The sequence below is a fragment of the Heterocephalus glaber genome, unplaced genomic scaffold, assembly GCF_053883595.1.
Source record: "Heterocephalus glaber isolate CG9 unplaced genomic scaffold, H.glaber_assembly_v1.0 deba00001556, whole genome shotgun sequence".
Lineage (NCBI taxonomy): Eukaryota > Metazoa > Chordata > Mammalia > Rodentia > Bathyergidae > Heterocephalus > Heterocephalus glaber.
In genome coordinates, this window is record NW_028258347.1 from 1,914,884 (window position 1) to 1,942,143 (window position 27,260).

Below are 27,260 nucleotides of genomic sequence, written 5' to 3' on the forward strand. Positions count from 1 at the left end.
AATTCTGAGATGCACTGTTTAGCTGTTCGTGTGTGAGCTGTCCCTTACACACGCCTAGGTGGTGTCCATCAATCGCTTGATGTGGCCAGAGGCACTGAGGGCACACAGTGTACGAGGCTGTGCCAGTGTGACACGGCATGCTGGTTTTTGGGAAACTTTTGTTTTAATAAGTAGGCGTACACTTGAACAGAAAAGAATGGCAAAGACACGGTCGTTGTCATTAGCAAGCATTGTGTGCTATACAGAATGCCAGGTGCCGTACTTTCGTGTGACTGGCAGCACAGTGGGCTTTTACACTGGCTCACCATAAACTCAGGATTCGTGCTTTATGCTGTTACCTTCCCGCCACTACAGTGTTACAGGTGGCAGGAGTCTTTGGCTCCAGTGTAATTTTGTGGAACCCCATGTTTGCCCTTGACTCAGTTGTGTTGCGGCTTGACCGTGTTTTGAAGATGCATACTTTCCAACACTGAGCATGGTGCTATACTGCATCCCCTAATGCTCAGAACAAGCTCTGAAGGAAACCTTACTGATAGCATTTGTGACTAGGAAATTTCATGATAAGAAAGCACAATGATACTATTTTAATAGGAAAATTCTGATATGCATACTTCACATTTTGTAAGCACATGTATTCTTGTTTGAGCAGTGGCCTCTCTGTCTCGGTGACACTTCCACAGTGTTTCTGTGGTCGCATTTGCACCCACAGTGCCTGAGTTCCCTTTCCTCTGCATCCTTACCGCAGTTCTCCTACATCTTTTGTTATAAAAGCCATTCTGACAAGTGGGATGTGATATCTCCTTGTGGTTTTAATTGCATTTCCCTAGTGATCAGTGGTGCTGGGCTCGTTCTCATGCACCTGGTAGCCATTTGTGTGTCTCCTTTTGAGCGGTATTTGTTCAAGTCATTGGCCCATTTTTAAGTTGGGTTAGTTGCTGTTGAGCTGTTTGAGTTCTCTGTATCATTTGGATATTAGCCCCTTATCAAATGTGTGGTTTGCAAATATTTTCTCCCATTCTATGGGTTGTATCTTCACCCTGCTCATTGTTTATTGTTGCTGTTGGTGTTGTACTGAAGCTATTCATTTTTGTATAATTCCATTTGTCTATTTTCGCTTTTGTGCCTATGCTTTTCAGGTCATATCCAAATATACCATGGCCCAGATCAATGTCATGGAGCTCTGCCCTGTGTTTTCTTCTAGTAATTTTACAGTCTTACGCTTAAGTCATTCAATCCATTACAAGTTATTTTTTGTATATAGTGGATCTAACTTTCGTCTTCTCTGTCTTGCTCTTGGGTTTCCTAATGCCAGTTACTAAAGAGACCGTTCCTTCCCCGTGTGCGTTCTTACTGTATGGCTGCACATGTGGAGTCTAATCAATCCCATGGACCTCACAGAAGTGGAGAGTAGCTCAGTGGTCATCAGGGACCTGGTGGGGCTGTTGGGAGGACAGAATGAGGGCTTGTTCATCAAAGGAGGCAAACTTTCAGATGGACAGGAAATGTATTGCACATCAAGGGGACTAGTCGACAACAATGTATTATATAATTCAAAATGAGTAAGAAATTGCAAGTATCTCAGCATAAAAATTATAGGTACATGAGGTAACAGGCATGTTAACAAGCTTCATTACTCATACTACATTGTACATATCTATTGAAATAGGACATGTTACCTCATACATACACAATTACAATTTGTCAATCAGAAATAATATTAATAATTTTAAACTATACAAATGTATGTTGAAACAAAGTTTAAATTCTAGCATAAGAATAATTTAGAAAATAATTTTAAGAAATTAATTAGACACGTGCGTTATCCTAAATACATACTTAGGTTTATGGGAATTTTTTGGAAATTTTAAGTTGTAGTAGGAGTCAGTGCTTTCCCAACTAATTCAGTAACAACTCTTACGGTTTTTATGCTTTGCCAAGACTCATAAAATTCTCAAAACATTTTCAACAAATTTTAACTCACTTCAGTTTGACATATGTCAATAATAGTATCTAGGAATAAGAGATTGTCATAAAAGCAAATGCCCTGTTGAGGGACATAAACAATTCAACATCATGGCATTAAATGATATTAGATAGAGACATTTAGGGGTACAGGATTATTTTCCTTTTATATTTAACTAAGTAGTTAAAAATTATACAGTTAATTTTAATGTGTTTTAAATAATTACCAAGGCTTCCAGTACTGAGCACTCAGGTATTGAATGTGAGAAGCATATGCTCACTTTTGCTGGGCTGCCGGTGGGGGCTATAAAAGATGATTTCAGGGCATCTGTTCACTGTGCTGCCCTGAATGGGTTGCAATTGTGTTTTGTAAATTTTTTTAAATACCAAGAAATAGAATTTATAAGTAATGATTTTGAATACTAATGAATAAAAATCAATTCCAAAAAGCCATCCTCCCCAATAATAGTAGTAGATGACTCATTTAGTTCTAACAAAGAGCTGGTATTAATAGTTTTAATTTTAAAATATTTTCTTTAAAGGAATAATGAAGTCAGAACAGCTCCCTTATTGAAATTTATTTAGGTAAAAAATTGCTCTTGGGAGCAAGCAGGGAGCTAGGCTCTGATCACTGTGGCAGGCCATAGGGATTAGAATTAATATCCTCAGTAAAATGCGATTTATGCCTTTAGGAAACACAAAAAGTCCTCTGCGTATAAAAATGTGAAGACAAGTGCTCTCTTAAGAGACTATATAAATAATTTACTTTTGCGTAACATGAATGCATGATATTTGCTATTAATATAGACACAAAATTTTAAAACAGCAGAAGTAGGGCCAGGGATTTAGCTCAGTAATGCCACCGCCTACTTCGCAAGCACAAGGTCCCAAGTTCGATCCCCAGTACCAAACCAAACCAAACCAAACAAACAAACAACAACAACAACAAAAGCAGGAGGAGTAATTAGGAAATGCCATCTGATTTATGGAAATTCACTTTACAACTAAGTTTTATTGTACAGAGAGACACAATCTATTGGGAAAGTAGAATTGTGCAAGATGTTAAAAACATAGAGAAGACCAAGTGATCCTAAGTAAATAAATTTTTATAAAGGAGACTGATAGAAGATTTTGAACGAACTGTAAAGCTAAAATGTTATAGGACACTTTAATTTATCTCAAAGCATATTTTATTAGTTTACTACAACTGACAAAAAAAAAAAAAAAAAAAAGCCAGAGGCTGGATGGCTTAATAATAGAGATTTGCTGTTCTTTTTCTCTTCTTAGAATGACACCAGTCAGGTTAGGGCAGGCCCACCTAAATGGGCTCATGCTAACATTTAGTACCATAAAACTTTATCTTCACATGTAGTTAAATTCTGAGATGCGAGGGCTTGGGACTCAGGCATCTGAATGTGGGACAAACACAATCCAGTCCACACCACGTGGAGCAGTATAATACACTGGAAGAGAAATGAATCCTAATAAATTTTCTCCAGTACACTAGGAATATGGGTGAAATGAAATATAAAGGAGAATGTTCCCACTTTAAGATCTCTGTGACCCTGGATGTGCAGGGTGTTGAGAAGTGTCTTCCCAAACACGTAGTTGGAAGAGAACTATAACTGGTTCCTTCATATGAAGCTCTGCTCTGAGACTGTACCAGTAGCTTCTTCTAGACATTTTGAAATCTATGATACCGTCACTCTTTACAGTCCCCAAATTCAGATTTATCAGACCTAGAAACAGGAAGGCATTTATAGTAGTAATAACCCATTAGTATAAATAGATATCAAGTTTTTTACTAGAAACAAATTAATTGCAAAAATAGAAAATATGTTATGTATAATTTTAATACCCAAAAATTCATTGTAAAATTTTCTGTGGTGTGTGGGATTGAACCCAGGACTTCGCTCAGACTAAGCAAATGCTCTGCCTCTGCCACTGCGCTCCATCCAGTTGCCTGAACAGTAAACTTCTTAAACACTTAGCTGCATCGGGCCCAGTGAGTACTTTACAGCCCAAGTGCAGATTCCATTAAAATGCCAGATGAACTTCAAGTGAGGAGAGCCATGTCGGACCATACAAAACAAATTGAATTTTCAACACAAATATTAAAGGTTGGTTTTCATGTAACTAAACACTGTGCTTTTCATTTTAATTACACCCAATGGAATAATTGAAGTAGTCAATAAGAAACAACTCGGAAGCATTCGAACTGAGATTTTGCTTTGGTGTTGCCATAAGTTGAGAACAACCATCGGTCCTTCTCAGTGTAGTGAGGAGAGAGGCCAGGCCAACACCTTGAATATTTTAAACAGAGTCCTGAACTTACAAAGTTGCTCCCCATCAGTGCAACAGTAGTTGATGCAGAGGTTCTTGGCCTGCCATTCCAGCCATAAAAATGCCGGACAAAACACAGCAAAATAATTTGGGGACATAACTTTGTCTCAAATAAATTTGACCATTTGAATAAAATAAAACTGTGAGCAGTGATTTGCATCTGGACTTACGTTAAAATATACATAAATATAGCGCACAGTATCTTGTATGCAAACCTGCCTCTGTGTGCAGTGTTGGGGAGAATTCAGACCCTCTGTAAGTTTGGATTACATTTTAATAGTCTTTTTAATATTTACCTTGTGGTACTGATGTGATGTCAACTAGGTGCCCACCGCTTAGTCCTGAAAGTGGAAGCAAACAAAAGTGCCGTGGCTGTGTTCTGCAGCTTGATCTCGTATCCAACACTGTGCTGTTATTTCAGTTCATGAGGCTTGTGTGTGGCCTTTTCTGCCCAGAGGAGTTGCTCCAAAGCTGGTGCTCAATTTCTGTGGACAAAGTAATGAAATTTGAATATATTAAGGATATATATGCTTATATAGTTCTCATGAAAAGATAAAGTGTTAAATCCCTGACTGAAAAGACAATCTCGATTTCTACCTCTACAATGCCTGATTTAAAAAACTCTTCCTAGGACTCTTTAGCACATCTGTGTCTGGTTTTGTAGGAATGAGAGAAGCTTTGACAGAGTCAGGACCCACAGAGACCTGAGCCATAGAAGAGCCTTGCTCTCCTGAAGAAATGGAGAGCGCCAGGCTGCCACACGTTTGCCTATAGGTCTGTAATTCACTTGTAACACTGCCTGACATTTCCCAAACTGGCTAAGGATGTTTGAAAACAAAAATCCTCTTAAAGATAAACCCATTCCACTGGTCTATTTCCATGCTAAAGCGGCCTGAGAGTAGCCATGCTCCAGCAGTAGAAGTCCCACCAGAGCAGGGAGACTGCCGCCAGGGGCTCTGGGATCCCTGGAAACTCCGGGCACCAAGCCTTGGTGAGGACCTGGGGTGAGAGACTGAGTGAGCCGCCCAAAGATGCGGGAGAAAAGAAAGAAATGCAGGGAGTTCGTTAGAAATATGAGAACCAGGCTTTCCTCCTTTTGAAGTGATGCTAAGATTTGCTTTGTGCCTAATGGGAAAGAAAATCCTTTTTCTTTTTTCTTATTTCTTTCCTCTCCTTCCTCCCTCCTCCACTATATAACACCCATTTCTAGATTCAGAACACAAGCTGAGAGTCTACAAAACAATCTGAATGCTTTCTGACTTGAGTGCTTGCCAGAGATAGCCTAGGAAGTGAATCACATTTTGACTTTTTTTGGAAAGTGTTTGCAGTGAACAACCAACACATAGAAGAACGTTCGCAATAAAAACCTGTGTGTGCATGCATGTGTGTGCACCTGCCTCCCCGTCTCTAGGGCCATCTGTGCTAGAATCACTTGCAGTGACATGGTTCAGATACAGATTTCTGCATGTCTAGATTAAGTCTGTGAAGCAGAGTCAACCTCCCAAGTGACCCTCAGCAAGCTGAGCGCTGAGAACTGCTTTTTTACACTTGGTAATCTCCCATTCAAATACAGTCTTACTGTACATCATGACTTATTTGGTTTCTATGAAAGTTGATCAAATTCTTTCTCTTCTTGTGTTGGAAACCATATTAGTGCTTTTTATTGAAAGTTGAAAAGATGCTAACTTTTTCCTGGTCTGAATTCTAGTTAACAAATTCTTATCTGTGAAATTCAAAAACAAAAACTCAAATATGATCGAGGCTTTGTGCTCCATCATGTTGGCATCGTTAAAAGGAAATAAGTTATCTGTTTCTCTGTAGATATCTACCATGGGACGTGTGACCTGGGTCAGTTTGAGAGGAACAAACTTTAAAGTATCCACTCAAAACAGTATAAAAACGGTAATGACAACAATAATAATGTCACTCATTGAATACTCACTGTGTACCGTGCGTTGTGTCTAGAGCGTCGTGTTCGCTGTTAAATGAGGTAATTCTCACAGCATGATCCTACTGTTCAGAGATGAAAACATGAGGCCTGGAGAGTGCAAGAAGCTGCCCACCGGACGTGAGGCTTCTGAGCAGGAAGTGTGAGGCAGGGACCTGCACCCAAACCCGCGTGATTTCGGGGCTCACACTGTTGCCCCGTCCCTGCTGTCTCCACGCAGGCATCAGTGACATCTGGCCAGGCATCTGGACGAGGTCACACGGAGTGAGGAGGACAGTTTCCTGTGCTCCCATAACGAGGGCATGCAGTGCATGGAAGACAGCAGAAAGCTCTCAAAGCTGAGGAGGAGTCGAGATAAGTTAGGCGCACTGGATTTAGAGGAGAGACCAAGGACAGAGCCGGTGAGTGATTCGCTAAAATCGCTGCCCTGTGGAGACTAAGGTAATGATAGGCACAGACAAGTGCCGTGTGGCCTGCGAGTCAAGGACAGCAGCCGGCCGCCGGGCTGTATCTCCCAGGCCGGGCCCATCCTGCTCTCCTGGAGAGCCCAGGTCTCTGTCAGCCACACAGCTGCCAGAGGAAACATGAAAAGTGAATGGAAAGACTCGAAACCCAGCCGAACACGTTTCTCATGGTTGTAGATGAAGTCAAATAATGACGGAGCCCTGTGGTTCTGTGCCTACCCCCACCCGCTTCTTTTCACCCCAGGGCACAAGAGGCGGGGAAGGGACGTCAGTCAGAGTGGCTCCCACTGCGCCACTGAGCCAGGGGCTCTCAGGAGACAGGTGTGCATTTAGGGCCACCTTCAGGCAGCGACTGCTGTGTGAACAGTCACTGCATTGTGGGGCTGTTCTGATTTTCCGGCCAGAGATGTGGGATATCTCATAAGACCGCAGAAAACATGTCTGGGGAAATTGGCTGGCATTTTCGTAATCTTCACACTGAAATGTGAGACGTAAGAAGGAAAGGCCTGTTTAAAACTGCAGTGTACTTTCTGTGGAGGCTGCCAGTGTGACATAACAGGAAAAACCCTAATCCACAAAGGTGATCAGTGATTTTATTAAGTGAATAGCAGAACGTGGATACCACAGGGAAAGTCCTAAGATATAAGAAACAAAGAAGACCTAAAGTTTGAACATGAAGAGGCAAATAACTTAGAGATAGAATGGAGAGCTGGAGAGATGAGATTTGGAACTGAAATATCAGGAATCTTCTTCAATGTAAACAGATGTTAGGGTAAGAAAAAATAGGAGAAGAGGCCATGTGAAAAAGCAACTTGTGAATGGCCCTGAAATTCCACAAACTTGGTAAAGGAAGCCGTACAGAGCATGTCAGTGAATCTGAGGAGAAAAATAAATTCTGTGATTCTCAGATTTAATACCATCAAGAAGATGAGATGCTTTCTTTGAAATGGGTCATAAAACTATTACAGAAGCGAAATGGAGTCAGTAGAAAGCTTTAAACATGTGAACACTGGCCCAAGTCCTTTTGAGAATAATGAGTCTACGGACCCTAACGCACGCACTGGAACAGAAAAGGACTGGCAGAGAACAGCAAGCACAATGAGAAATCTTGAGAGAAGGAAGCCATTTCTTCTTAGAGTTTAAAACAGTCAAATATAGCAGGCAGAGTTAGTTTCTTCCAATTCTGTGATTTGATTCGTGCATTTCGTGTAACATTTAGCACATAGGGTGTCTGCTCCCCAGTCCTGCTGTCTGTGAGCTAACACTGGAAATAGGCTTTCCATGGCCCTGGTCTCCGGTCCCTGGGATGCAGTAGCTCTCACACTGTGGGTGCCGAATACATCTCCGGGAAGCAGATTCCATACAGGGAGGGAAGGCAGCAGGCTAGCAGGGACGAGGATGACTCTCCAGGCCAACCCCAGCATGACCTTCTTGCTCACAGCAGGTGAGCCTGCCTGTCGCCTCTCCGCATCATTGTGTGTGTGTGTCTCCTCAGTGGTGGCCACCACCCTCGATTACTGTGTAACTCACTTTTTGCTGATTTTCTGTTTCCCCAGCTAGACTGTAAACTGGGAGCAGACAAAGATCTTTGTTTTGTATATTAATGTACCCGAGGCACTTAACACAGTAAATGCTTAAAATTTTTATTAAGTAAATGAAATATCAGAAAGACTGTCTTACAGAAGAGAAACTAAACTTCTTGCATGTGTATCTGAAAGCCACAAGCGGACAATGATTGAAGTTACAATTAGTACAGACTTTGATTGGACAATTAGACTCAAGCCAAGTAGGAAAAACTTAAATATACAATTCTGGCACATAATAAAAATGGAATTGATTCTAATTTTTAAAGGGAGGGGAAAGGATATATGAGAAACCCTTTTAAGCTGAGCAGGGAGCTTCTGATTACTATTTATTTTTAAACACAAAAGAAAGAAACGGACATATAATGAAAGATGCGGGTGGATTATGAAGGGACCAGCATACAACCGTTAAGTACAGTAGCAAAAAGACCTGCAGAATTTTAGTACAGATAAAGATACACACACACACACACACACACACACATTCACACACTCACACACTATGGAGAGACTACACGTGGAAACAAAGTAACAGCTGTGTTTTAAATACTTCAAGTTTTTCTTGTGGAATAAGATCTCTGTAAAATTATACAAAGCACAACAAAAACCAGTGTGAGAAATGTATAGTGGGGGTGTTTTTGATATCATATGAAGAGTATTTATTAATTTACTAATTAAATCTGCATTTCTCCATCACTGAAAGTGTTCTAGAAGGGTTCGCAGATAGAAATACTGCACTGCATCAAAATTAAATTATATCTGTTATACTCTTCTGTAACTTGCAATTTCATTGGGTTCTATAGTTAGAGATTGTTCTCAGGGAAAATTAAAATGGATTCTTTGAAAGGGTATTTATACAAAGGATTTATTCCTTTCCCAATCAACACAAACACATACTTTTTTTTTCAAATGTCACTAGAATCCATTTGGCAGTGCTGTGAATCTACATAAAGTTCGGAATGCTCACCCGGTCCCTGAATCCCTGGTCACCAGGGGGGATCTGATGCCATGGGCCCCACACACCTGCAGACTGCCCATTTCTTTTTCCTCCCTCTGCTCCGTTCCTCTCACTGAAATTGACTGTTCAAGGACAGTGTTCCAGGTACAAGCTGAAGCAATATTGCCTAATATTTCAAAGAACACGTAGGAGCTCTGTTCAGTTATGTAGGGACAAATGCATCTCTCTGCACAGACTCTTTAGCCTGGGAGTAAGTTGACTACAATCACTTCCCTGCTGAAATAAAATTGCTGTTATAGTCTTAAAGCTTGAGAAATCCATCCTCTGGATGTTTGCCATTATGGTTCTTACAAAGAAGAAATAAATTTGAGGATAATTCAAAACAAGAAACACTGCAAAAAATCTGATTTCATTTTATTCCATTAGCTCAACACAATTTCACGTCTCTTACATATTATGCACTGGGTAGGAAGAAAAGTGTGAGGTGAATAAAACAGTCTTTGTTCTATTGTTCTTCAGTAGTTACAGTTGCATAGGGGCAGGAAGAGAATAAAATATAAATAAATGCATTTCTCAATATACTTTTGGAATAATATTGAAGAAAAAGAATAGGGCACCACTGGAGAGAATAAAAGCAGCCTCCTGCTTGCGATTGGAGTGTCAGAAAAGCCTTCTGGGCTAGTCCTAAGGAACAAGAAAGCCCATGGCCAGAGGTCCTGAAGCAGAGCAGGTTGGCCTGTTCGAGGGGCACACTTCCTGGGGACCAGTGGGAAGAGTGGCAGGCGAGACCTCTGGAGAACAGGGCAGGTCCAGTCCTGCTCCGCATGTGTGCTGTGCTGTCCTTACAGAGAGAGAGCGTGGGAGAGCGGGGAGGTCAGTGATGTGGCCAAAACAGATTTTCCAAGAGGCCCCACGGAGGAGTGCTTTGGCGGCAAGAGTGATAGTGTCTTGGGAAAGGCTTAGGAGGTGAGGTCCGCTGCAGAGGTTGAGTCGCCAGAATTGGCTGACGGTTGGATGGGTGAGGGAAGGGAAGGGGGACAGAGAGTCTCCAGAGTTCTGCTCTAAGGAACCACGTGACTGCTGCTGTCAGATATTAGGAAGGAAAAAGAGAGGAGAAGCAGATTGCTCTTCCCTTGGGAAAGAAGTCGAGAGAGTAAATGAAAGATCTGTGGAGGCTCAGTGCGAGGGAGACAGTCGTCAGCCCGGGAACTTGGATGTGAGCTCCGGGTGCTGGCCCCACTGCCAGGCGCGGGTCTGGGTTTAAAACTGGAAAGAAGATGACGTCACCAGTGAGGGTGCAGAAGCCAGAGCGTTTTGAGAAGATACCAGCGAGGTCGGAAGCAAACTAGAAGGATGTGAGGAGCAGAGCTTTCCCACGGGAGCGGCCACCTCCGCGGACTGCCGACAGCCAGCGAGGTTGAGCTCGCGAGTCCTCGTGGATGCGACTGCGCCCACCACTTTAGGCCATCTTAGGAGCAGTTTTATTTTTCATTTGTAGGGTGTCATGGGTTTGTTCTTTTCTGGGTCATTTTGTACCTCTGTACCTCATGCTCTTCTGTGATGACCGGAGTAATGTACTTCTAGAGTGCCTCTCGACTTCCCTTCTTCTGTGGAATACTGTGCTTCTCCACAGTTGTGTTAGAATGTAATCATCCTATAATGTGTAAAGTTACCGTCCTGTGACCTTAAAAGTGGGACGTTATTAGAATCAAAACAAGAATACTTGAGCTGTTTTATTTTGCTTTGATGCTGGCATCTTTTTTTTTTTTCCAGTACGGGGATCAAACTCAGGACCTTGCACTTTCGAGTGATGCTGGCATCTTAAATGCTTCTGAGCTCCACATACAAAGTTCCAAATACGTGCTGGTCCGTTATTGTCTCTTTATTTTTAATTACATAGAATTACTTGGTCTGTTTTCTTAGCTTTCTATTTTTATTAATTCAAATAATTAGTGATTGAAAGTAATAGATATTTAACCAAAGTCAGTTAATTAGTAAGTGTTCTACAAATTCTGCTGCTTAGCACTGTGCTTGAGCATGGTGGTGTTCCATAAATATTTAATATTGTTTGGTAATGAATCACTGAATGGCCAATAAGTCCTATCAAATTAGTGATTAATTATCTTTGTTCAACACTTTCAGGTGATTGCTTTTTAATGAGACTGTATTCATTCGCATTTCACATACATTTTTGTAAATAAATTGTTCAATATGCAGACATTTAGAACATTTTTAAATTCACAGTTTAACCATCTAATCTTCACCTATTTTCCCACTGATGGATGTGTAGTTTTTTCTCTTTATATTTCAGCACATGTGAGATGGGGCCTAGTACTTATCAACTTACAGCTATTTTTAGAGATGACTGTATTGGTTTCTAAAACGTACTTGAGGAAAGTCACCATATAGAACACAATTATGAATTAGACAAGACATGTTATCTAAAACCTTTCAAATTAAACCAGAGGATATGCTGTGTAGGAACCAGAAAAATGTTTATAGGCATTCTTATGTTAAACACTACTGTTGATATGACTGTCAACCACTGTTTCATTAGTGTGGTTTGCAGTTTTGTGTGTGTCTGTATGGGGTCACCCTTGGTATCCATGGGGGCGTGGTCCAGAACGTGCCCCCACCACAGTGCCACCCCCACAGGCCCAAGTTCCTAGTATAAAACAGCGTAGTATCTGCACATGAACCACACATATTTTCTCATATACTTGAAATCATCTCTAAGTGACTGTAGGAATTCTATATAAATAGTTGCTAGGGAACAATGACAAGAAAAATAATTGTACATGTTCAATACAGACAAAAATTTTTTTCTGAATATTTTTAATCTGTGGTTAGTTGAATCCGCAAATGTAGAATAGTGGATACAAGCAACTGTGTACCTGTGTGTGTGCATATACATGTGTGTTTACATATGTACACAGAACATAGTAGAAACTATAATAGTTGAGATCATTATAGAAATGCATATATGTTGATAAGACTCTCATGGGGTTATTTAGATTCTAATGTTATTTTGTATTTTTCCTAACAGGCTCCACTATGGAAAAAAATAGTCTTTCTCATCCATGAAAATGTATGTTAAAATGAATGTTGTAATAGGTGAACATTTTGAAGAGGAACTTAAATTATAGGAGGATGTTTCTTTCCTATCACTCATGTCCAAAGTTCGATGACATAGAGGTCTGCGTAAGAGATATGATGATTTAGTCAGCCCCAAGTAATACCAGGGCTGGGGCAGTTACACAGTGAGATTGAGAGTAGCCCTGGAGGCAGGTGCAGAGGGAGGTGGAGCCCGATCTACACAGCCCAGCTCCGCACGGGTTGGGGTACACTGCCCTTAGGGTGCTGGGAGGCTCCACGCATGCCATCCCAGCTCTGTTTACTTCCGCATGCCTGGATGCTGGTCCTAGGACAGGCACCTTCTAAGTAGCTATAAAAGGCATAAGACTAATGCTTTGTCAGCTAATCTGAATACATACTCTGAAGGTAAGAATAAACATGAACACTGTAAATAAGCACAATTAGAAATAGCACAATTAATCTTTTATGCACTATTTTTTAAACTGCAATTACCTTGAATGATAATATGTATAACAACTATATTTTTAAAAAATATTGTCTCTAGGGGCCAGGGATTTAGCTCAGTGGTTTCGCAGCCTGCTGCGCAAGCACAAGGACCCGAGTTCGATCCCTGGAACCAAATATATATATTGTCTCTAGGCTGGGAGGTAGCTCAGTAGTAAACTCTTACTCACCATGCTCAGTGCCCTGAGTTCAGTCTCCAGTGTGAGGGGCAGAGAAAAAGAAACGCTGTCTTAAAAACTGTTTTCCAATGACTAGGTAAAATATAAGAGTTGTTGAGATATAGATGTATTTTTATCTCATCCAGGCAACCTATAAAAGGCTGCTCTCATGATGTGAAATTCAGTGCTATTTGAAATGAAATTGATAGCCCATAACAGCCTATCACAAAACATGAATTTTTCCTAGATATTAGGTTAATGCCAAGTATCATTAAAAATAAGTCATGAATGACAGGGGGAAAAAAACTCAGTTTTTTCTGTCCTAATTCTGAGAAATGGTGGCTAGGTGATAAGTAAACATTTTTAGAGAAAAGCTTGTATATATGAATGGTTACTCCAGTGTTTTTATTTTGATAAACCCCATCCATATATATAATTTTTTTCTTTGGTACCAGGGATCGAACTCAGGACCTTGCACTTGAAAGGCAGGCGGCAGAACCACTGAGCTAAATCCCCAGCCCTGTATAATTTTTTTTACAGTACTGGGGATTGAACCCAGGGCCTTTGTACTGAGCTATAGCCTCAGCCCTTTTTATTTTTTGAGACAAGTTCTTGCTAAGTCACTAAGTTGCCCGGGCTAGATGAGCTCATCTTTTTTTCTTGACCTCTGTAATTTTGAACATTGTAGTTTGGTAGCCCACGTTTGCAGTGCCTAACATTCACACTCCTCATGGAGTCGGCACATGGACGTAATGTTCCCTAACACCTTTTCTCAGCCCATTCCCTCCCCTCCCTGCCCCATCCACCCATGCTTCCTTGATGCGCTTCCCTTTTTGTTAACTTGGTCCATGTTTGCAGTCCTGATGTTCGCACGCCTTGTGTGGAGCTGGAACAGGCACAGAGCACATCCCAGTCCTTTTCTCTCATCCCTTCTCCTGGTCCTTCCCTCCATCTGTTGGCCCCTCCCCCTTGGAGAACCATCTATTTGTCTGCTTCCTATTACCTACCTGTTATTTTGCTCTTTATTTTTACTCTAAGTTTCTCATAGATGAGAAATAATGAGATATTTAAGCTTCAGTGTCTGATATAATGAAGGATAGACTTAAGTCATTTGTAGGAAAACGGATGCATCTCGAGACCACAATGCCAAGAGAAATAAAGCCCATCTTTTAAATTGATTAACCCTCCAAAAGCTTGAATCTCCCTGACATAAAAACAAAATTGAAAACTGAAATTATTGAGAGTCGCTGGATGATAAACCACAGTCTGTGCCACTCAGTCCCAAAGTGAAGTCACTTCCTCCGATGAAAACTTTACCCGACACATGCACGCAATTTCTGTACCCCAGAGAACAGTGTACACTGTTTCCCTGATATCGGCATGCATCACTCGTAGACAGTTTTAAAGGGCCCTGTGTACTGCTTTGGTGAGTCAGTGCCATTGGGACTGACTGAGCAGAACTCAGAAGTTGGCTGGAAAATATCGAGTGACCTGAAAAAGATCGCACACTGTCCTCCTAAGAGACGGTTTTCACCTCACAGTGCCATCTAGGCCCTTGGAGCCTGTGCATGTCTGAGAAGGGCCTGAGCGTGGGCAGGTAGTAGCTTCCCTGTTACAGGCGTCCTTTTACCTAGAAAATCTTTAACTCAATTCTGCTTTACCTGTAAATTCCTCTTTATCTTTCAACCATCAGGGTCAAGGAAACTTCCTCAGAAAGTCTTCTAGATTTTCTGACTTCCCCAAACTGCAATCTAAATTAAATCCCCACTCTGATTACACTTTGCAGTTTTCCTTGATGGTACTTAGGAATCATGGCTTAATTTTTGTGTGATTATTTCTTAACATCTGTCTCCTTGTTACGTTGTTCGCTTTGTGAAGAAAAGGAAATTTCCCATTGGTTCATCACTTTATTCTCAGGCTGGGAAATTATGGATATATTAATAGTTATTAATTAATAATGATCATATTTGCTGAACAGATAGAAAGGAGGTATGTGGATGGATAGGTGGACAGACCAATGGACAGAGTCTTGCATGAATGAATCACAGCAAGTAGAAGGGCCTTTGGTTTGCTAATTTGGTTGTAAGTCACAGTCATGGAGCAGTGTCTTCTCAGTTTGTTGTGAAGAATGGAAAGGAGCCTGGGATGTGGAGCAGTGCTCCTTCAGCAAGCTGAGCTGCCGAGTAGAGGGATCCAAATTGCAAAGCGCTGGTAGAGAAGAAGCTTCCACATATTCCCCTAGCTGGGAAGCATTAACTTTCCCCTCTTTGTAGTTGCTTGCTGCTGTTGGAGTTTCTGCATTATACCACAAACCTCCCTCTCGCTGTGACTGTTTTCCCTGGGTAATAGTCCTCTGTCTCATTAGTCCTGCGATGCCCACCTTATTGTCAAAGTATGAATGACAGATTGCATGGAATCTGTCTGAATTGAACTTTAGGACGAAATATATTTGAGCTGTATTGTTCTTTTCTGCTGGGAAGTTTTCTGTCAACGAGACTGACAAATTGTTCTTGAAAGACACTTCTAACACAGAGCTCCGAGTGGGTCAGCTGATGATGAGTGCTTAGTTGGCTCCTTAAGATGGCTGTGTCCGCACAGTTGCAGCTATTTACCAGGTGTACTGAGTCAGGAATAGAAGCACCTCCAGGCAGCAGTTCACTGAGACCCAGCCTAGCTGACATTTGCCCTGGATCCGTGTACTCTGGCTGTTTTCTTGGGTCTTTTCTTCCACTATGCTATTTATTTAAAGCTTTGACAGAACCCTCATTCTTTACTGCTAAGCATCTGTAATAACTTCAGATGACTTTGTTACAAGTCTGTGTCTTTGTGTCTAATGAAAAAGTTAAAGGATCTGCAAGTTAAGTAAAATATCTTTGAAAAGGATTTTTTTTATTTCTATGTGAGCATGGTTTCAAGCAATGTGAATGACTTGTAACCATATATATCCAACTAGCACATGACTGAGTTGAACAGAATGGTGATCAAGTCTTTACTGCCATATATGTTGAAGTTAATACATGAAGTTTAGTCATTAAAGAAACTAGTAGGAACTAGATTTATTTGTGATTAAGAGAGTCTCCCTTTATTTTCCCTGAACCTAATAATATTCTAGTCATACAGTGGCTTAAGGAATAAATGAATGATGAATCAATAATGCAAAATGAAATGCATGAGCTTTTTACAGATACTGCATAATGTTAACATTAGTATGACTTAGGAAAATTTTTAAATTTCGCTGTGTATTTGTCCAGGATGATTACACTCCAAAATCTCAGGATACTATTGATTTCCTAGTGAGAGGCTGCTAGGTAATGCTTATCCAGAATTCCAGAGGAATAATAATAGAAAATTTTTCCTTTTCTCTGAAATATCTGAGGGTGCTGTGCTAATGTTACCATGCAGACTTTGGTAAATGGATCACGGCGATATGTATTGGCTTCACCTGTGCTTCCAGGCTCCTTACGCCCTCCGCAGGGCAGCCCATAGAAACTGAAACTTCTCTTCCTTAAGGCAGGTTATGAAAACTGATCTCCCCTGCCTCAGAGCTGGCCATGAAGTTTCTGACTTGTCTGATAGTAGATGGCAAGACCTGCCTTCAGAAGGGTCCTGCCCCACACCTGTAGGGAAGACCATATGCTCTGCACAGGTAGGCCCTGCTGCTTCCGCCCTAGTCCAATAACCTTCAGTTTGTCCATCACACTTGACATGCTCGTCCATGCTTCTGCCGCACCTGTGCAGTGAAGTCACCACAGAAACCCCAAGGGATGGAGTTCAGGTAGCCTCCAGACAGTGGACACATGGAAGTTCCCAGAGGGTGGTGTCCAGGACAGGACACAGCAGTGTGGAGCCCCTTCATCTCTACCTCTGCCTGTGTGACTCTATATGTGTCCTTTGTAATAAAGCAGTAGGCACATTGCCCCAGGTTTTAGAAACCTCTCAAGCAAATTAGCAGAACCTGACAGAGGCAGGGTTGAGGGAACCTGCATATCCAGCCAGTAGGAAACAGCAAGACAATCTGTGGCTTGTGATTGGCCTCTGAAGTGGGGCCAGAGGTTGAATACTGGGTGCTCCTGGCCTCTGACCCATCTCCAGAGTGTAAGGAACAATTGCCAGAGGTCACCCTGCTAGTATCTGCTGCTGCAGAACTGTGTGCTGGGTTTCTGAGAAGTGCCACACTTTTTGGGATCAAGAAGTGATTTTGTGAATGTACAGTGGATGAAACGGTTTGGGTTTGAGATGGTGTTTTATTCTGCATCCACAAAATCACAAAGCTAGAAGATTGTTTGGAATACTGAGTTCTCAGACTTGAAATCATCATCGCTACTACCACCCTAGGAAGGTAGAAGAAGTTCTCATGAGAAGCTCAAACCCCTTACCTATTTCATGATCCCTGCGGGTCACTTGTGTTTTACTTACATCTTACAGATCATTAAAAGAGTCTAGGGTAGGTGCTCAGACAACAGCTGAGTGAATAAGGAAGTGAAGGCCATGGGAAGGTGGTCATACACTGGAAAGGGAACTGTCTGAATGACTGAGACATAATGATATGCAGCTCCACTAATTATTGGTCTTGGTGGGCTCTCTGATGCTCTGTCACTTAGCACTTAAGAGAAGTGTGAGTCAAGTCTTGGGTTTGCTACTTATGGCACTGGACAAATGACTTTCATAATACTGGGCATCAATGTCTGTGGTATTCCTGGCTTCCTTTCTTAATAACCTGTGTGGCCTCGAGCAAGACATCCTTCATGTACCTCAGTTTCCTCATCTGGATGATATTAATAGTACTGTCTCTCTTGTAATCTTGTGTGTTCATCAAGTGAGTTTATGTGCTGATATGAGAAGCTGTTTAGAAGAAGCCTGGTGTACAGGAAACAGGGCATGTTAGCCGTTACTCCATGGGAACATCAGGGTTTCAGTCTGCTTTGCTCACTTCTGTATCCTCAGTGGCTAGAGTCTGATACATGGTAGGGACCCAAAAATATTGAACAAATATACGTCAACTTTCCTGTTTTTTAAATGAGATTGAGTTACTACCTTTTAGAGTGTTTATATTAAATGAGGCAATTTATATGAAAAATAAAGTTACTATTATCGTAATTATTATACCTAAGGGCCATAATTCAGATTACTGAGTAAACATATTTGCTCTTCCTGTTATATAATTATTCTGCTTTTGTGCCTCACTTGTTGTCTTTAGGGTTTTTCCCCCCTGTTTCTCAGTCAAATCTTATCAGCGTTTTTTAGCCTAATCTGTAACTTATTTGCTTACCTCCATGGACATGTTCTTTTAAAAGACAGATATTGTCACAAGTCTCATTTCAGAAACAATGAAAATACTGGTCATTTCATTCTATTTTGTCTTCTCATACTCTTAAGTATTTTTTGGCCTCTTCTACTTTTGTGAAAGTTTTGGATTAGCCAGTTGTGAAAGAGCAACATCTGTTCTTTGCTTTCAAAATTTGCTGAGTAAAACCAATTATATATTTGAAAACATAGATCACAAAAGTTCACATTTATTTGTTGCATATTGATGTAAATCTAGGTATAGGAGAAAATATATCTTTCGGGTTTCATATGCTGGTTGTGTGACTATGCAGTATTGATATGTCTCTATAAGGATGGCATTTATGGATTTAACATTGGCATACAGTTAGAATCAGCATCATGATTGTAAAGATGGATTAGCAGTGTTCATTTCAGACCAGGTATTTGACTGTATTCAGGACCGCATCCCTCATCCATGTTTCCATGAGTATGGAAATCGCTGGCAGCATGTGCAGGCCACCAACTGAAATCAGACCTGCTGAGTCTGAGCCCTGTTCTGCCAGGCAGGTCATTAATATTCTTGAGTCTGCTCAGACTCATCTGTAAGGAAGAGAAAATGATGATAGTCCTTTGGGGTTGATATGAGAATTAGGTGGCATAATTAGCATAATATGTTTTATAAACTAAATCTATAAAATATGCTTTTGTATATTCATCAAATATGGAAATAGAATACTATGATAGTTTATGCAAGTAATATCTGTTTATCTTTTCTTGAAAAAGGTGATTTTCATATTTTTCTGACAGAATTTTTTTAAGGCAATATTTTACCTCTAGAAGCAATTTATTATGCATATTTGTGACTTTCTGTAAATGATATTTGGATGAATAAGAACATTATAAATAAGTTGCAGTACTAGATTATACTGATTCTGGAATTCCACTTAGGTACGGAACAGCTTCCTGGGTCGGTCGTGTTCCGAACCTGCAGGAGGGAAGCAGTGTCGCGTAGACATGGAGGCGCCTGGATCTTCAGTGCTCCCCTCCTGTTGGTGCAGCCGGATCAGTACCAGAGGGAGCAGGCACAGTCTGTGACAGGAAGGTGAACAGTAAGGAAATTGGACTAAGAGCTCTAGGAATATTACTAAGAAAGGACAAAGGTCTACCAGAAAAACAAGCAGGAAACCTGGGTGACCCTAAGTCTACATAACCAAAAGTTATAACTTTTTTGTATAAAGTTACAACTTACTTGTGCTGAAAGTTCTCTGATTTTTAGCAAGGCTGGGAGAATTGTGCGTATTTTTATGCCTTCTAAGCCGAGTGGTGCGCAGTGGCCTAGTCTTCAGCACTCGGAGGGCCTGCAGCCTCCTGGCTGTGTGCTGCCTGTGCCTCCCTCCCTCCGTCTGGGCGAGGCCACACCGACCCCATCCGCTCGTCCCTGTGCTTAGGGCGCCCTGTCACGTTCTGGCCTGTCCCTCCGCACACCCCAGCACGTGAGTACCGCACACCTCCTTCTTGGCCACTTTGGTCGCTTGTGTCAGAAGCGTCCACAGAGGTCCCTGACCGTGGGGAGCTCGGCTCGCAGCGGCCTGAGGATCTGAGTCGCCAGCGCAGCGGCCAAGCAGGGCCGCCCACCAACAGGAGTGCGGAAGTGTTAACCGGACGTGAGGGCCACAGCAGGCGCGTGAGTGGCATGTTGCAAACGCTTTGAATAGATCCCCTCTTGCACAGCAGCGATCCTGCGCGGCTGAGGGCTGAGTCCTTGCTGCCTGCCTTCCGGCCGCCCTAGTAGGCCGCTGTGCGGAGCCGAGACTGGTCTAGCAGGAGACGGGGCCGTCAGTCAGGCGCCCGCCACACCCTGCCTGCTCTCTGGCTCCCACAGGATACTGCCTTGTGTCAGACCGGAAGCCCTGCAGTGCCTGCGGTCACTTTTAGTAACAATGCGGTGCAGATTAGTTCTTTTAGAGAAGGAAGACATTAAAATTCCCGAAATGGGGACCAAGTCGATAGGCACCACTGTGCTTTATTGTTTTGGAGTTATTTGTTTTGGAGTTGGTTCTTTCATGGTTCGTGGGGGATTCTTTAAAATTTGTTTTCCTTTCTGTGAACCTTTTATGTTTTATGGAGAAAGCAAGCACGCTTCCATTGTGTGTTTTGGGGAACCCAGTAAGGACGGGGCGCGGCGCCAGGACTGGGGACCGTGGGTGTTTCTGGCGGGCGGCCCGGGCGCTGACTTCAGGCGGGCGCTGCCTGCGGCCCCGCGGCCTCCCCGCCCCGGGATCGCGACCTCGGGCGCCGCGTAGCGTGGGCGAGGGAACGGAACGGGGCGGGGCGGGGCGGGGTTGCTCGCTGACTGCGCCCTCCAGACTTCGCCTGCCCTGCCCGCCCAGCCCCGTCGCCAAGACGCCCCCGCACATCGCCTACCCCGGGAGGAGCGCGGCCGCGGCCAAGATGGGCCGGCAGGGCGCGGGGGGCGCGGGCCGCTCCGTGCAGCGCTCGCAGAGCCGGGGCAGCCTCTCCGCCTCCTTCGAGGCGCTGGCCGGCTACTTCCCCTGCATGAACCCCCTGGAGGAGGACCCAGGTGAGGGCCGTCTGGCCCGGGCTCTCCCGGCGGGGCGTGGGCTGGGGGAGCTTCCCCAAGCCTGGGTCAGCCTTTGGCCCTGAGGACCGCAGAATCTGGGCTCAGCCCCGAGGGCCCGGAGACACTGCCCCATGGACGGGGCAAGGTGGGCCCGAAGCCGCGTGGTGCTGTGCACGCTTGAGGTTTGGCTCCCAGGACCCAGAGGCCGCCGGGCTGCGGACCCGGGCTGTGGGCCCAGCTGGGCTGTGACTGAGCCTGGGGTGTGGGTGTGGGGTGTCCGGTGTGTTCCGCTTTGCAGGAGGTGGCTTGGAGGCTTCAGAAAGTTTTGAGTGATGGACTGTGTGTTTTCTGTGTGAAGAATCTTCCCAGAAAATTTAATAACTAGCACTGAAAATACAATTTGTAGATCAAAGTAAGAATTAACAAAACTAATGGCATCCCAGCTTTGAAATCCTCTTTCGTCAACTGACGTCAGTGGGAGACGGTTGATCTTTAGACCTGTGTGGAGTGCAGTCCGTACAGCCCGACACTAGCTCTGTTACTGTGCACACCCGGTGTCTCATTGGAAGTCAGTCCTAGGGTGGAGGATTAATAGTATGTGTACACAAAGGCCTTCACACTAACTCATTGGGCATATTCAAGATCCTCTAGCTTACTGTTGCAATATTAACTTGGTATAAGACAGTACAGATATGACAGTAGAGTACATCCTTGTATAAACATGATTTTTTAATTTTTATGTGTTTTAGTTTTCTGATATTTATATTTTCACTTCTTGTTTTCAGTAATTATTTAGAATTCTAGGAAATGTATAAATAGTCAAAATGAAAAAATCAAATTGGGTAAACTAAGGGCCTTAACTGTAGCTAAAATAAGCACCTGCTATTACCCAGGTACTGTTGTAAGAACGTGGCATGTATTTACTCCCTTAGGCTCATAGCAACCTTGTAAAGCAGTGTTTTTATTATCCCTATTTCACAGATCAGGAAACAGGCAAGGAGAGCTGAGAAATTTCCCCAGGTGGTAGAGTCAGAATTTGAACCCAAGCAGTCATCAGTACAAACTGTGTGCTCACCTCCCGGGCTGTCCTAGACTTTTATTATCTGGAAATAGCCATGGTCACTAGCGTAGTCAGTGATCAAGCTAGACCTCCAGCTCAGGTTTACCTGAGACAGACACATGGATTTAAGGCAGTGTATGTTCACTTGGACTCGGTTCTCATTGTTTAATTTTTACACCAGTTCTTCAGTCTTGAATTTGCTTTATACAAGCTATCATCATTCTTCTTTAAGTTATAACTAGAATTGTTAGGTTTACAAAATACTATCCTAAAAGCTTTTCTGAGATAGCAAGAAAAACTTAACCTCTGCTTGTCACACAGACTAACCCTATATCCACACATAGAAAACTGGGACATGTTGAGACCCTCACACAGCCACGTGAAGGCCATGTGGGTAACGCACTCAGGAATGTTACTGTAGTCATAACTGAAGCCCGTGCTAATCCACCCCAACATACGATTTTCACCCTGGTTGAGAGCAGCTTGTGTAAAGAAAGCAGTGATGGGGCTGGGGATTTAGCTCAGTGGTTTCGCCGCCTGCTGCGCAAGCGTAAGGACCCAAGTTCAATCCCTGGTACAAAAAGAAAAAAGAAACCAGTGATGTGCTAATCATTGTGATTTGACTAAATTAACCAATCACTTCAATAAGCCAGTCCAGTTTCAAAGCTAGTTTGTTTTTTTTTAGTCTTTTCAGAAATAGTATAACAGCTAAATAATCTCAAATGTATCTGTCTTCCAATTCCATATCCTTATTTCATTTTTGTATAGCATCTTCAAGTACTACCATTCTACACAAAAAGTGCTAAGAGCTCTACAAAGAGACCATATTCTTTTCACGCATTTATTCAACACTATTTATTGAGGACATGTGATATGCAGTAGCTGTGAGTCTGTGAATTAGAAAGATATGCACCTCATCCACTTAGAGCTTACAGTCTAATGGCGATAGACATTCGCAGAAATAACTCTGGTTATAACTGAGATGAGTGTGCGTTAGACAAGGGACAGAGCAGTGAGAAATATATCTATTTGGGAGTAGAGAAGGGTCCCCTTCTCTCAAGTGACTCATTAATCTTTGTAAACATTAATTTAGGTCAGAAGTACCAGTCTCTCACTAGATGGATCAACAGCCTCCTAAATACCTTTGAAGACAATTTCTCTAGATTCCACAGCTGCTATGTGGTGTAGTTATGGTTTAAGCCTGTAATCTGGCTGTATTCGCCAGCTTTCTTGTCACTAAGACACAATACCCGATACCTGCAATGTAGAGAAGAGGTTTAATTTGGCTCATGGTTTCAGGGGAACCAGTCCATGGTCCACTGGCTCCAAGGCAGGAACGGAGGATGCACATGGCAGAGCAAAGCTTCTTTGTTCAGGGTGACTGGGAAGCAGAGCAGAGGAACAGTGCCAGAGGAGAAGGGCCAGGGACAAGGCATGGACCCCAAGGTCATGTCTCCCTGACATCCCACCCAGACACACACAGAAGTGAGCTTCACTTTTCTTTTCAGCAGCAACCAAGACAATCATGCTGACACAATTAGGCTTAACCACCACACTGGCTCTGAAGTTTATAATCTTAACTACAGTGTTCTCTATAATATTTCTTCCTTGTCTTCACTGTTACAAGAATTTTCTTGTAATATGCTGTAATCTTGAAAAACAGACTCACTAATACTGCATACATCCTATGTCCCATTTTCCTTTAATGTCATGACAGTTCTTCAAGGAAATTATTTTCCTTCTTTTACATTTGGGAAACTACTCACAGAGGTTAAACAAGCTGCCTATAGATTGTAAGTCTCAGTGACACTGATGTTAGGATGAAAAGCCATTGCTGTGGCAAAACAAGTTAAGGCTGGTGCAGTTCTCTGTGGCATCTTTCTTGTGTACTTGCAGTCCTTCATTTGCATCCTTGAGAATATTCTAGCCAGATGTTCTTCAAATCTCTGTTTTCAAGAAAAATAATAATAGTACTTTTTCTGTTAATAGTTTATTAATTGTATTTACTTATTTTATCAGTGAACCCCATGGAAAAGGTATTATTTTCACTATATAAATTTCTTGCCCCCAATACTGAGTCTCTGAATAATATCAAATATTAGAATGTAAGAAAGAAGAAACGGACCAGGGATTTAGCTCAGTGGTTTTGCTGCCTGTTGCACAAGCGCAGGGACCCAAGTTCGATCCCTGGTACCAAAAAAAAAAAAAAGAAGGAACCATTTAAAGCAAAAGCTATCATCATCCTTACTGGAAGAAGTAACCCAAACACAGACCTGAGAGCAAATGATTATGGCTGTATAATGCAGGAAAATACCACATTTCCTAATCCTTGGGAGATCTGGTTTCTCAGAGGCTGTTTGAATGTTACTGGTGGTCCTAGATTGGTGATTCTTGCTTGGTGATGTCCATGCCATGTAATGAATTTGACTTCCCTGGTTTTATGCTCTGCCGTCTTTGGTTAAAGAATGGCTTGGCATCATGCAGAAGAGAGCCTGTTCACTTGACACGAGGAAAGTAACTATTTTCATACCACGAGCATGGAATTTATATTACAAGAAAATCATTGGAGTAATAGGAATTTTGAAAATCACTAGAAAACTGAGAAGAGAATCTTTGCATGTAATGGCAAAGCCATGACAAATTATTATAAATGTGAAATGCACTAGCAGACAGATGTTTAAGGTCTCCCCCACCCTTAAAGAGGCCACTCCCCCAGTGGGAAGAATATAAAAAGGCCTTTTCTTATTCTAATCGTGGTGTAAAGTAAATGATATGCCTCATTCTTAAAAGTGCCATTTGTTCAAAATAGCTTGGAACTTTGCCCATGCTCCTCTGAAAAACCTCTCCACACATTTGAATGTCTCAAGTGCTAACATCAGACCTAGCACGGAAGGTGCTCAAAAAGTGTCTGTGAGTAATAACAGTTGAGAGTTGTGCCATTCTTCTCAAGCTGAAAGTCAGTATGCCTGACTGCTGTCCATTGTGTTTACACTGTTTTTAAAATGTAATGTATGATCTAGACTTTCGTAAATCATAGTATTTGCAGATCTTCGTAAAGCCAAACTGGAGGTCAGGACAGGTGGCGATAGACTGTTATGGATCTTTTTATAGGAAGCATTACTTTTCCTAGATGATGGTTACATGGGTCTGGATTTGACTTACTGACTCATTCCTAGTTAGTGTGCACTAAGCACGATAATTTCTGCAACTGCAGTTTCCTCCTTTTTATGTGAAATGTACATTATAATGTCTGTCTTGGAGAAATATTGTGAAATAGTGTTATTATGTTTACTATTTCCCTTTGATCACATTTCAAAAAACATTTATCTTTTTCTGAACTTATAGATCTGTGCTATCTGATACATTAGACAGTAACCACTTGTGGCTCTTTAAATTTAAATAAATTAAAGATTTAATTCCTTGGCCGTACTAGCCATATTTCAAGCACTCAGGTGTTACATGTGTCTAGCAGTTACCTTAACCAACAATGCAGTGATACAGATTGGACAGCAAACTCTGCTTACATAATACCACTCACATATCCCTTAGCACATACTGCCTTAGCGTGTCATCATTCACTATTTCAATTTGCATACTAAATTACACAAATCACATGTACTTGTAAGTATTAACAAATATGTAGTGAATGAGTAAATGAACAAACACCTCACTGTTTTATCTGTTCATCTGGTGGAATGGAAAGAAGCTGTTAGAACTGAAAGGGTCAGCACTGATTAAACAGTGGTTTCTCTTCTTGTGGGTATGTGAGGCCTTAAATGTCATGCATTCTTGTGCTGGACCTAGAAGCTGTATAGCCATATAAACAAGGAACATGGTTTTCTACTATAAATTATAAACGAAATGTGTACACAGTATGTATCTTTTAGCATGCCCGGTGCGTGCAATCTACAGAAATCAATTCTGGCAATTTAGGCAGAGAAGAAATTTGCTGGTGGATACTGGATAGGAAGAATGCCTAGGACAGCTGGAGACCCTGAGCTGGTGGCTAGGAACAATGCCCAGGCCTACTGCTGAGTCCCCTCACACACCACCCAGCCACGCTGCTGCTGCACCCTGCTTGGTGCCACTGGACCCTCCTGGAAGCTAGACCCTGGCCCCGCCCTCACGGGAGTAGAAGCCTGTGGCTCTGCTGCTTGCCTCCACAGCTTCAGATTGATATTCTGGGCAGCAGGCTTTGCCTGTGTGATCATCTCTGAATGGCTAAGCAGACTGGGGAGTGACACCTGACAATTTTAACTTCTACAACAATGGAAGAATGAAATGTTTTCTTATTTAAGAAGAGGGTTCAAATGCTGATAAGCCAAAATCATCTGCAGACAGCCACTTTGTGATATAAAATTATTGCCAGTGGTTAGAAAAACTATTGAGCTCAGCATGATTCACTATTCTTAGTTTTTTAAAAAGTAATGGTTTGCTATTCGGTTATTTTCCACTGTGTTCAGTGTTCTTAAGCATACAGAAAAGGAAAGAAATGTGTAGATCAAATTTAAGGGTAGAACTTGGCTTTCAGGACGGGGCTGTAGCTCAGTGTAGAATGTGCCCTGCGTAGGAGGCTCTGGGTTCCATGCCCAGCCCCACACAGAAGAAAATACAGCAAAGGACCATGACTTTCTCATTTTTAACTTTTCCTGTGATTTGGCCACCCAGATATTCATGAGCCCTCTTGTTTTTGCACATAGACGTAGCTCCTCCTTGGAAAGGCATCCTTACTCTCTCATCCACTTACTACTGCAGGTTAAAATCGAGGATCTTCTAGCAGCATGTAGCTCTTTCTGTCTTACCCAGATACAGCCTTTCATGTTATCCTGACCTATAAAAATAAGGAAAGTTATCTGCCTGGAATATGTCCAATTTAAATGCGAAGTAGTAACTAACCAAAATTAAAATTCCCATTTAGAAAGAGTAAGAAATGCAAACCATTATTCATGGGAATTACCAGGCCCCACTGGGTGGGAATGGCAAAGACTGACAGCAGTGCAATTGGGTATATTCCTGTGGGGCTCTCCCTCTGCATTATCCTCGGTGGACACAGAGGCCGGCCTCTCCAAGGGCTCCCTGACGCTCAGAGCCGGCTCCTACGCGTGCAGGTCTGGAAACTCAGGTGTCATCCTGGGGTTGGATGGGACCGTGTAAGGTGGGCTGTGAAGTATTTTTTCCTCCAGTTCATTTCCCATGTGTCTCCAGCCACAGAGACTGGCTCGGGTGGGAAGGCAGCGTCCTAGCCTGGCCTGCCGACAGCCTCTCCCCCTGCATGGCAAGGCCCTGAGGATTTCTGTGTCCTTCTCTTGCTGCAACTTTAGAATAGTTTTGTGGTTCA

The 27,260-nt window shown here is 42.4% G+C and overlaps 1 protein-coding gene across 50 annotated transcripts in view; it reads left to right on the plus strand.

The window, feature by feature from the left end:
- Rims2 (regulating synaptic membrane exocytosis 2) overlaps window positions 1–27,260 on the plus strand; it is a 536,290-nt gene that overhangs the window by 494,489 nt on the left and 14,541 nt on the right. The window contains exon 1 of one of the 50 annotated variants that reach the window (XM_004850261.4): window positions 20,625–20,862. The exons of the other annotated variants lie outside the window; for them this stretch is intronic. Within the exon in view, the coding sequence (XP_004850318.3) occupies window positions 20,733–20,862 (130 nt within the window). The 5' untranslated portion in view covers window positions 20,625–20,732. Of the gene's footprint in view, window positions 1–20,624; window positions 20,863–27,260 lie in introns of those variants that run through there. 50 annotated transcript variants of the gene reach the window in all.